The 11471-nt window shown below is 35.5% G+C and overlaps 2 protein-coding genes across 2 annotated transcripts; one reads left to right on the top strand and one right to left on the bottom strand.

Moving 5' to 3' along the window:
- Nucleotides 1-853: 853 nt before the first annotated feature.
- Nucleotides 854-2738, top strand: LOC120121337. Its single transcript, XM_039140721.1, has 2 exons — nt 854-2291; nt 2641-2738. Exon 1 carries the CDS (start codon nt 1698-1700, stop codon nt 2262-2264), a length of 567 nt encoding a protein of 188 aa, XP_038996652.1. The 5' UTR covers nt 854-1697; the 3' UTR covers nt 2265-2291; nt 2641-2738.
- Nucleotides 2739-2966: 228 nt separating this feature from the next.
- On the bottom strand, nt 2967-6431 carry LOC120121342 (H/ACA ribonucleoprotein complex non-core subunit NAF1-like). The gene is made up of 4 exons (XM_039140727.1): nt 5944-6431; nt 5633-5855; nt 4342-4419; nt 2967-4189 (listed from the first exon to the last, which is right to left on the bottom strand). The coding sequence occupies exons 1-4, from the start codon at nt 6429-6431 to the stop codon at nt 3017-3019; spliced, it is 1962 nt and encodes a 653-aa protein (XP_038996658.1). The 3' UTR covers nt 2967-3016.
- Between the last annotated feature and the right edge of the window lie 5040 nt (nt 6432-11471).

Below are 11471 nucleotides of genomic sequence, written 5' to 3'. Positions count from 1 at the left end.
AAGTGACGGTTTCTACTACGATTTAAAATTAATGAAACATTAATTTTTATTTATTTATGATGAAATATTATAATTTTGATAAAAAGGATTCTGTGATGAAATAAAAAGAATATTTTTTTAAACTTTCGTGTTAGCATACGTTAACATCACACTATAAAAATAATAATATTATAAATATATTATAATTAGTTGGTCTTATGTAATAAGATATTAGATTTTTAAATAAAATCTGAAATTTAAATCTTAACATTGTAAATGAAATAAATTAACTTGAAAGAGTTACCTTATGATGGATCTTATAGCACTCGATTAAGATCAATTAATAAATAAATTGAATATTTACAATTATTTAAAAAAAAACTTAAAATCTTTACTCACATCCTATGTGAATCTCTCTATAAATTTTATTTTAATTTAAATCTCACTTTTGGTAGGTTTCTCCAAATTTATTTTAATTTAAATGTCATATTAAGAGATGGATTTAAATCATATATTTTCTTTATTCTTTCCCCTTAGATATGTTAAATTAATTTTCTATGATAGAAATATAATATTTAATGAACGAGTGATCAATTTATAATAAAATATTATTATTATTAATTATTTTATTATTTTTAAAACTTAATATTAACAAGAAGATTTACGGATACTTTAATAGCTATTTATGTAATTTATTCTTAAAAAAGTTATAGTGAAATTATTTATAAAAAAAAACTATTAAAGATTCGAAATTATATTCCTTAATTTAATCAGAGGGCAAGATATTTATAAATAATTATTCATTTGGCCAGATATTTATAAGGCAGTTAAATGAATCGTAATCTTTACTTCCAGGACTAGGGAGAGCCGTGAAGCAACAATATTATCAACCGACGAAAGTAGAAAAACAGAGCTACCATTTTCTCTCCATCCAAACAATACACAACAAAGAAACACAAAAAACCAGCCATTGAAATTCGCATTACAGATTCTGACCCAGAAAGGATGTCAAGAGAAGCAACGTTTCCGGACCATATCACCGAAGAAATCTTACTGGAGATCTTCTACAGACTTCCAGCCAAATCCCTTGGGAAATGCATGTGCGTTTCCAAAGCCTGGAATTTTCTCGTCAAGAACCCATTCTTCATTTCCAGCCATGCCAGCCATCACTCGAAGCTTCGTTTCAGGAACAACAACGACAACAAAAATCTCTTCTTTGTCATGACTGCCCGCCATCAAGTTGAATACTCGTTGCACTTCGATGACCAAGAATTCAGTAAGTACACCCAGTTAGAATACATGCCATTTGATAACCATCATTTTGTTGTTGTTGTTGGTTCTTGCAATGGGTTGCTCTGTTTGATAGACTTTCAGTTTAGTTTCGATATAATCTTCACCCTCTGCAACCCAATTATTAAAAAGTCTATTGCGCTCCCAAAACCATGTTTGCGTAACTTACCGTATAAAATTTCCGTTGGGTTTGGGTTTGATTCCGTGAAAAATGACTATAAACTTCTGAAAATCACCAAGGAAAATGTATTGGACATGTTTGTTGAGGTTGAGCTTTACTCTTTCAGAAGGAATTCGTGGCGAATTTTAGCTCCGCTAAGATATGGTCTTTACTCCGACGATTTCATGGTTTTTGTGAATGGAATTGTTCATGGATTGCTTATGAAAGAGTGGAAGATCAAGGGGTTTATAGGTGTAAGTATTTTATTATGGGGTTTGATATGAGGGATGATGTTTTCAAAGAGATTATGTTGCCTGGGAATTTGAGGAATTTGCCCAACCAGTCAGAGATATATGTAATTCCATATGAAGAATTGTCATCAATTGCTGTGGTTGAGTTGGGGTGTTTACATACTCAGTGTAATATATGGGTGATGAAGAAATATGGTGTTGTAGAAACTTGGACTAAGATGTTCAGTATTGCGAATCCAGGCCCTGAGCCGATGCCAAGGGTTCTGGGGTTTATGAAAAATGGGAATTTGATATTAGGAGCTTATGATAATCTGCAACTGGTTTCCCTTGATCCTGAGAGAAGTGAACTTGGTTTTTTTGGGATTCAAGGAACACGCTCGTATGTTTCTACTTTCATGGAGAGCCTGGTGTTGCTTGATCAAGTAAATGGAGATGATATGATTGAGAATGATGTAGAGTCTGTGAGTAATGCTAATCATTCGATTGAAAGAGCAGCTGATGGTTTTACCAAACTTGCTGCCAATGGTGAAGCAACCAATGATTCGAACGATGTCGAAGAATCGAGAAGCAATGAACTCTTTTGAGTATGGGAGAAGGATTACAGCTTAGAACCGGCAAGTATACTTGGCTGCTATTTGAAAAATGCTCTATTTTGTTCTTTATCTTTTGCATGTGACCATGTAATCCATTTTACTGAATTTCATTCCAACATTCCTAGTTATAACAATGTACTCGTCTGGCATAATCTATTTTGTTTATTTTGCGATGTATAATTAACTGACTCTATTCTCATATGTAATGAGATAAGAGGGAGGTAGGGTAATAGGCTGCCCTCAACGCTAGGTTGAGAGAAGCTTCCGTGGAAGACCTCCGTTATGAATTGTCCTCAGCGGGACTCATCCCACGACTACAAGGTTAAGAACCTTACGCTCTACTAACTGAGCTAGATGGGTATCATTTCGGGAAAATGAAGAATCAAGCACGTGTATTGGGATGCAGAAGCATGAAATATATATGTTTGAATAATAAAATGATGATATAAATCTTGATGTTTGTCATATGTTTGAAGCTAGAAATGGGATGATTTTTATTCTTTTCACGGCCTCCCTCTTCTGATTTCAGCCTCAGTTGTCATTGTTGGTTTCCGAGTACATGAACACGGCACCTTCAATAGATATGAAAGAATTGGGAACTGAAACTTGAATAGGCTTGATTAATATAAACAGGAATATTCAATGCTACCTTAAATCTCTCATATTTCAAACATCCAACAAAAAGTCGCACACCAAACATACGGTTTTACCTATATCAAGCAACACCGGAAGGCCCATTTCTCTTAAGATCGCCGATGACCTCTTCCGCCTCGTCCACGGCCTTGATGATAAGGTTTTCTTCCACGACTAGATGGTGCACCAATGTTAAAGTTATGGGATGATTCAAAGTTGCCTTGAACACCATTGGGTTGCAAATTACAGTTCCCATCCACTCTAGGCCCATTTGTTACAATACCTTGTAATGCACTAAAGAGTTGTTGGGCATGCATACCCATTCCAAATGGGCTTTGGTTAAAGCTATTTTGACCAGCAATTCCGAGCCAAGGTGCAGAGGCCGGTCCAGCAAATAAGCTCGACTGACCACTAGGTAAGACCATATTGGCTAGTGTACTCAAACTCGGGTCAAATTGCTGCTGCTGATATGACATCATGTTTGGCATAGATATTGCAGGGTTTGGCGAAGGAATAGGATGCTGTGGATAATTCTGTGACAGCACTGACATCCCTTCTGCAGAAAACACGTTCGGAAAGTTTGTATTCTGTGAATGCTGGACTGGCATTCCATTATTCCAAACTCCATTTGAAGGTGCAACAATACCAGAAGACGGTGGCATGACAGGAAACGGTGGGACAAAGTCGGATCCACCAACAAAATTTTGTTGTCCCACGACAGTCGATGAACCATTATGATTGACCAAAGATGCCGAGACTGTGGAGAGATTATGTTGATTCTGATTACGTGGAGGTTGACCCATTGCTGTTGTTGATGTTTGCTGGGCCGAGTTCCTATCAGTTTTCCACACTCCATTCTTACTTCTAACTTTCTTCTTATTGCTTTTCTGGTTTCCCACTCTCTGGTTATTCATGCCTCTCTTTGTCCTTTTTTGCATCCTCTTGTACTCGGCCTCTTTTTCATCGTCCGAAAACTCGGGATCATCTGACAACTCCTCATCATTCTCACCAGATGCATCATATCCTTTCTTGTGAAGATTCTTATCGTTGAGAACATGATTAGCAAATTCGGGAACAAAAGATATAGAAATGCCTTCATGGATCCCAGCAGGAACATCACTCTCAGAATTATACCGTACTATATAGTATGGGTTTTTTACAGGTCCAAAGATTTCATCCACAAATCCAAGTGGAGATCTGTTCATGGATATCCAAAGAATAGAACCTTCGTTCAAAGGGTTGTGCCGATCTCTTCCTTCAACAATAACTTTGGTACCAACCATCTGTAACAGTGTAAGGAACATCATTAGACTTAAACTCGGCAGAAAAAAGTGGCCAATCTCTGAAACATAAGTATATTAGAGTTAATAAAATTTGAATAAACTTCAAGGTTTGGCCTTTGTAGTTTGCAATAGACAATCCAACTTGAGCTTACCGACAAAATAACTCCAACAGGCAGCATTTGGTGATGGGGTTGTAGTTCAACATCCAGTGGTGGAACTGGGGGGAGAACCTGCCGAATTTAATATCGTTTACTCAGAATATTTTTTCAAAACTGACTCAGGCATCATACCTTGCCAAAATTTTAACTTCAGTAATAGCTATTTTTGTCAAATGGTTTAGAATTACAGAGAGGACGCAAGAGAGGTCTAGAAGTAGGTTTCCAGGGGTTAGAACAGAGTGCGCTGAAAAGACTGATCTCTGGGAAACAAGAATCACAATGCAATAAAGTTCAACGGAACATATACCTTTCAGTTTTGATAACTTAAACTCCAAACTTAACCAAATAAAGCTCCGAGCGTAGACATGAGGTTAACGTGAGATTACCACATGGAAGTATATGAATGCACAGATTTGCTATGAGACAGCCTCTAGTAATTTAAGTGGATATGACATAGTTTCATTACAAACTTCAAATGGTTCAGAATTACAGAGTGCATACAAGAGATGTCTAGACATAGGTTTCCAGGGGTGAGAACAGTGTGCGCTGAAGAGCCTGATCTCTGGGAAACAAGAATCACAATGCAATAAAGTTCAACGTTTTGCACGGAGCATATACCTTTCAGTTTTGATGACTTAAACTCCAAACTTAACCAAATAAGGCTCCGATCGTAGACATGAGGTTATCGTGAGATTACCACATGGAAGTATATGAATGCACAGATTTGCTATGAGACAGCCTCGAGTAATTTAGGTGGATATGACCTAGTTTCATTACAAACTTCAAATGGTTCAGAATTACAGAAAGCATACAAGAGATGTCTAGACATAGGTTTCCAGGGGCAAGAACAGGGTGCGCTGAAGAGCCTGATCTCTGGAAACAAGAATCACACTGCAATAAAGTTCAACGTTTTGCATGGAACATATGCCTTTCAGTTTTGCTGACTTAAACTCCAAACTTAACCAAATAAGGCTCCGGTTGTAGACAAGGTTAATGTAAGTAATATTACGACATGAAAGTATATGAATGCATATATTTGCTACGAGACAGCCTAGAGTAATTTGAGTGGTTATGACATGGTTTCATTACAAACTTAATCTGCCATCTTACTGAGCCAAAATAATAACTTTAACACCTTGGAAATATTAGACACCATTCAGAAACACAGAACAATCATACAAACATTATACAAATACACAAGTATCTAAAAATCAAGAAAACAATTACTAAACTATCAAAAGTCATATAAAGATAAAATACATAACCAAAAGCTACAATCAATTACCTCTGTTTCATTCTTAGACCTGATGGGACCTTTTGAAGCACCAGCATCCTCATCATCAACTTCCTCAAGTTCAATATCTAACGCACTAAGGATATCGTCTGTTTCCTCCTCCTCCTCCTCCTCATCGGTGGTTCCATCAACGGCCACCTCTTCATCACTATCTAGTATCTCACCTTCTTCAAGTTCATCTACACCATCCACAGCCTCCACCTTCATTTTTCTTCTTCATCTCCTCCTCCTCCTCGTCATCATCATCATCATCATCACTGCTACTACTAGAAGATGATGACGACGAACTTTCGCAGTCGGACTCTGAACTACTACTACCACTCTCTAATCCATCATCCAAACTGACCTTACCGATCACTTCCTCAATAGGTAAACTCGAAATCCCGTCGGGTTTAAACTCCTCTTCTTCCACCTTGACTGTAGAGCCTGATTCACCTCGAACCGGCTCAGACCCACAAATAGTTGGCTTGAACACGTCAAAATCTTCTGGCTTTGACTCCTCAATAGACAAACCCAGCTCCACATCTGGTTTTGACTCGTCTTCTTCCAACTTCACCGTACGGTCTGACTCACTTGCAACCGGCGCAGATCCATCAACAATTGACTTGAACCCATCAAAATCCGGCTCTGACCCATTAGCGCCAAGGTCGCCAACATGGGTTCTCTCAAAGCTAGCTTCTTTACAAATCTCCACAATGCTCTCAATATCTTCAAATTCACTCTCTTCTAACTTAATCCCATCTAAATTTGGGTAACCATCAAACCACTCATTTAAATTGATGCTGAACATTAAACTAAAATTTAGAAGAAAATCCACCCAAATCCTTGTTTTTTCTGCAACCGGGAAACCTAAGAATGACTTTTCTCTTAGGTTCAAGAAACACAAGAATGATATGGAGGAAACAAAGTAAGACGGTGTGTTAGGGTTTACTTTAGGGTTTATGAGACGATATATCGCCAAAACGGCGTTGTTATATAATAATTTAAGGAAAATAAAAAGGGTAAACTATGTCAATGGTCGCTAATTTTTAGGTAATTGTTCGTTTTCACTACTTATGTTTGAAAAGTTACAAATACATCACTACTGTTATCGTTTGTTACGAAATGATAACTAACGTTATCGTTTGTTATAAAATGGTCACTTGATGTTGTTAACAAATCATTATTACAGTAACAGAATGTTGAAGTGATATGTTAAATAAACTGACTCAACATGTTTGACCGATCGTTTGACTCTTCTTCTTCTTCTTCTATCAGCTGATCGGATTCATATCTCCAAAGCAAACTCCACAACCTTGACGATGGCTTAGGGATATGTCCTGCAAAAAATGCAAAAAATATGTAAGAAGTGTTGAGCCAAATAATTAAATAGTATCCCTCCGATTACTTTACTTGACTCTTCCGTCAATTTCCAAGCACTTTTTACCAAAGCTGAGAGCCTCCTGCAAAGCGGATCAAGTCGCCACCGCTATCAGGTCGACTGACGCTGCCACGCAGAAAAATGGTGGTTGGTTGGGCTTCATCGCTGAATCAATGGAATTTGTTCTCAAGGTAAAGCTTCTCTACCAAGGTTGATGTCAACAATAATTCTTTAAACCCATAGCGTTCTTCATTTAGACTGTCATAATGGTATTTTACATTTCACCATTTGCTGCTTTTGTGAATTCTATGATAATATGTAAGAATCACATAATTCTCTTACCCTTTCATTTAACACTTGTTGGCTCTTTCACTAAGGCTTTAAGTTGTTCAATGGTGTTTCCATATATATATATTTGAATATAGGTTCTGGCTATTGCGGTCTGGGACATTATTCCTGGTAGTCTCAGTTCGAATAACATGAAATAAGATTGTTCGTCGCAATTATCATATGCGTATATACTGATATACATGAATGAGAATATGAGACAGTAAAATAATGCTTTTAATAAAAACAATGTGTTGCAATAGACTTAATAACCTATAGATATTAAGCTTATCGAGTAAAATCGTTGTTTTGGAGATATGAATCCGATCAGCTGATAGAAGAAGAAGAAGAGTCAAAAGGTCGGTCAAACATGCTGAGTCAACTAGTTTAATGTGTCACGTCAGTATTCTGTTATTGTAGTAACAATTTCTTAACGACTGTTAACGTCGAGTGACCATTTTGTAACAAACGATAACATTAGTGACCATTTTGTAATAAATAATAACATTAGTAAAAGATTTGTAACTTTTCAAACATCAGTGATGAAATGAATTCTTACCTGAACATTAATGACTATTGACATAGTTTACCAAATAAAAACAATGGGAGATGGCGAATATAGAATTTTTTTATTTTTATATCGCCAATAGTAAACTATATTTATTACTACTACTTAATTATTTTTTTCAATATGAGGACTGATTTTTTAATCTTATCAATTATATCATCTAATTATTTTTATCAATCGTACCATAAATTGTCAATAATTAATAAATAAATTGGTGTGACCGTTAAATAAATTAATATAATTATAAATTTAATTTTTGATATTTACATATTCTATAAATTTTACTACAATTTTATTTAAATTTAATATTTTTCATCTAATCAAGTGGTAGCATATATAACCACCACTACAAGAAAATATACCTTTAATGACACACGAACTATGACACACGCTAATTTATGACTTGCAAAAAATATGTGTCATAAAAAAATGTCATGTTTTTTAAAATTTGAACGATTTATGACTTACAATTATGCGTGTCATATTTAATAGTCATAATCCAAAAAAATTACAAAAACACGGAGTACACTTTTAATTGTGTGTCATCTGTAAAAGTCGTCTTTTAATTTCTCCCATTATTTTCATCATTTCCCGCTTCATGCTTCCCCTTTTTTCTCTTTGCATCAGTCCACTGGCTTCCCCCCTCTGTTATCGTGAAGCGCCAATGATCTCTGTTAACTCCATATATCGATGTCTTCCTTCGTGTTCATCCCCCACTTGACTCAGATCACGAATCGCTTCACTCGTTTTGGCATTTATTTACATATGTGGAAAAAATTCCCCTCGTACTTACTCAGTAACTCGGTGAGTCTGTTGCCCCCGCGAGCTTTCTCCCTTTCTTAATTTTTGTTCAAATTTCTCTTCTTCTAACATCCAACGATTTCTCAGGGGGGAATTTCTCTTTCTGGTTAGATTTAAAATTTGATCTTTCCAATAGAAAAATGATGTCTTTTCTGTATTATGTGTTGTTTTTTTGTGAAATTTATGTAGAATTTTACAATGGGTATTTCCTTTTTCTTCTTGGTGTTGTGTTTTTGGTTTTTTATTGATTGATTTGGTAAGCTACTATTTTTATGTGAAGTTTTGATTTGTTGGTTTGATTTCTAATGAAGGGTTTTTGTTAATTTCATGTAATTTTGGATCTGGAAATTGAGTTTACTATGATTGATCTGTTATTCTCTTTTGCTATTGCTTCATAGTTTGCATTTTGGTTTTGTTCTAGAGGTTTTGCTTGTGTTGTTTATTTAGATCAACCATTAAAATTTCCTAGAAATGAATCTGTCTACATCCATTGTCTTCTTCATCTTCTCTATCTCTAATTCCGACACAGTTTTTGCATTTTTGGCTCTTAGCATATGAATTTATTTCATTTTCCATTTTGGTTGGCTATTTAGTGATTAAGTTGTTTTTAATGTTGATCATTCATTTTTCTTTTGTTATCATATTTCCTCTACAGGGTATTTTATACTGACACAACGAGTTTTGAATGCAGCACATCGGTTCGCCTTTTTGTAGGAGATATATTTGTAAATACATCGAAGATGATGATGGGATGATATGTTGTTATTGACAAACTCTCCACATAAATGGAACTAGATTCTAGAATCTAGAGCTTTTTGATTTCTTGTTAAAATATAGACTAGATGGAATAAAGTAGCTAGGAAGTTATTACCTCTTGCCTTTTGCTAACTTCTTTATAGACATTTGGAGAATCTTTGGCTCTTGTCGTAATCTGTTGGAGGGACTGTCACTTCAAAACTTGAATTTTCAATAACTTTTAGGAGTATTTATAGTGATCTCTAGATTTAAAGTGTTGTGGATATGTTAAATTCACCTTAAGGACATAAATAGAGCCTCCAAAAATCCATTCGAAAAGGCTCATCTGGTGCCTCATATAAAGATTTGTGGCATGTTGTGGGAGAAGTGTCATTGCCTGATGTAGATTCTGCATTGGTGATATTGAAGAAGAATGGAAGTAATATCAATTCAAGGAACAGTTTGGGTCTGACTCCTCTTCACATTGCAACTTGGAGAAACAATATTCCCATTATTCGAAGGCTTCTAGCTTCTGGTGCTGATCCTGATGCTAGGGTGTGTAATTCTTATCCTTTTGTTGATCACATGTTTTCAAGTTCGTTGTGGATGTCTATCAAGTATCCTACTTTAGAACATCGATGATCTTGTTTTTAAACATCATGAAGTCGTAGAGATATCAGATGTATGATGGTGCAATTAGCTTCAAGCCACTTTTTTTTTTATTCTGCGTAATCCTTGTTCCAGGACGGAGAATCTGGGTGGAGTAGCCTTCATAGGGCTATGCATTGCGGTCATCTTGCTGTAGCGAGTGTTCTTCTCCAGTCTGGTGCTTTTATTACATTGGAAGATTCAAGATGTAGAACACCTGTAGATCTCCTGTCAGGGCCTGTCTTGCAGGTTTTTGGAAGTGCACAACATTCAGGTACTTGCTATTGTCTTGGCATATCGGAAAACCTCTTATTATTGCATGAAAATCAAATCTTTTTCAAAGAAGTGTAGAAGATGAACATGGTATCTACTATTTCATATTGTTAATGTGGCTTTAAAACCTGATTCCAGATTTTCATATAATGTGTAATCTTATTTGGTTATAATACCACTATTTGTTGTCATTGAAGATATAGGTGGAAAACTTTTTATTGTTAGAATGTTGTTTGGCGAGTAGATTGACCATTTATATTCACTTCTCTCATATCGTTGGAATTTTGTTGTCTCTAACCATAATGTTATGATAGTATTAATTGTTTTTTGTTTTTGTGTAACTAACGTAAACTTCAATCCTCATACAGAGTTCATTAATCTTATTTCATCAGAGTCTAATGAAATTTGTAACAGAGATGATAAACGAAAAATAGCACCTGAGCATGTACTCAAGGCTTTAGTGGTTAACCTACACCCATGTTTCAATTTTGTTCTTTATGGGTGTTATTTGTGCACATTGCTTTGTTAGGGTTGAAAAGTAATGCCTCGATTATGACATTTGGATATGCTGTTATGGTCCATGAGCGCCTTTCTCTTTAAATTGTTGTTTCCATATCAAGTTACGGTTTTACTAGAACTATCTCTTTTTTTGTTATGCATGTTTTATAAGCTCATGGAATTGATCGTATTAGCAAAGTCTAGGTGCTAAAGAAAAATATTATGCGCTTTTCATTAGTTCCATCTGTATTCAGATATATATCATCATTTGTTATCATGAATATTTAGCCACTTTTAATGTTATTGGTGCACCTATCATTACCTGGAAGATTAGAAATGAAAAGGCAAGGAGATACCATAGTAGCATGCGTAAAAAGCCACCAGTTCCTTTCTCACAGAAGTTCCCTAATGTGGATCTCGGGGCTCTTCGCATACTTGAGCGCTTACTTACATTTGATCCAAAAGATCGTCCCACAACTGAAGAAGTAAGATTGAGAATTCCTAGTTTTTAATTTTTTCTTTCAAAAGCACTAAAAAGGAAACAAGGTATGCATACCCTGAAATTTATAGAAAAATAGGGTTTCTTGCTAACATTTTTTTATATTCAGAAAACATAAAGG

This window comes from Hibiscus syriacus, unplaced genomic scaffold (genome assembly GCF_006381635.1).
Source record: "Hibiscus syriacus cultivar Baekdansim isolate YM2019G1 unplaced genomic scaffold, ASM638163v2 tig00110371_pilon, whole genome shotgun sequence".
NCBI classification, from domain to species: domain Eukaryota; kingdom Viridiplantae; phylum Streptophyta; class Magnoliopsida; order Malvales; family Malvaceae; genus Hibiscus; species Hibiscus syriacus.
The sequence above is the reverse complement of the archived record's forward strand: the minus strand, read 5'-3'. Positions and strand labels throughout refer to the sequence as shown.

What these genes read in the sequence shown, in the direction of transcription:
- LOC120121337 (XM_039140721.1), top strand. Translation starts at nt 1,698, where the DNA reads ATGGGGTTTGATATGAGGGATGATGTTTTCAAAGAGATTATGTTGCCT.
- LOC120121342 (XM_039140727.1), bottom strand. Translation starts at nt 6,431, where the DNA reads ATGTTCAGCATCAATTTAAATGAGTGGTTTGATGGTTACCCAAATTTA. An exon ending in AGTGGTAGTAGTAGTTCAGA is followed by an intron (nt 5,856 to 5,943) that starts GTCCGACTGCGA and finishes GAGGAGATGAAG; the next exon opens with AAGAAAAATGAAGGTGGAGG. An exon ending in CTGTTGGAGTTATTTTGTCG is followed by an intron (nt 4,190 to 4,341) that starts GTAAGCTCAAGT and finishes ACACTGTTACAG; the next exon opens with ATGGTTGGTACCAAAGTTAT.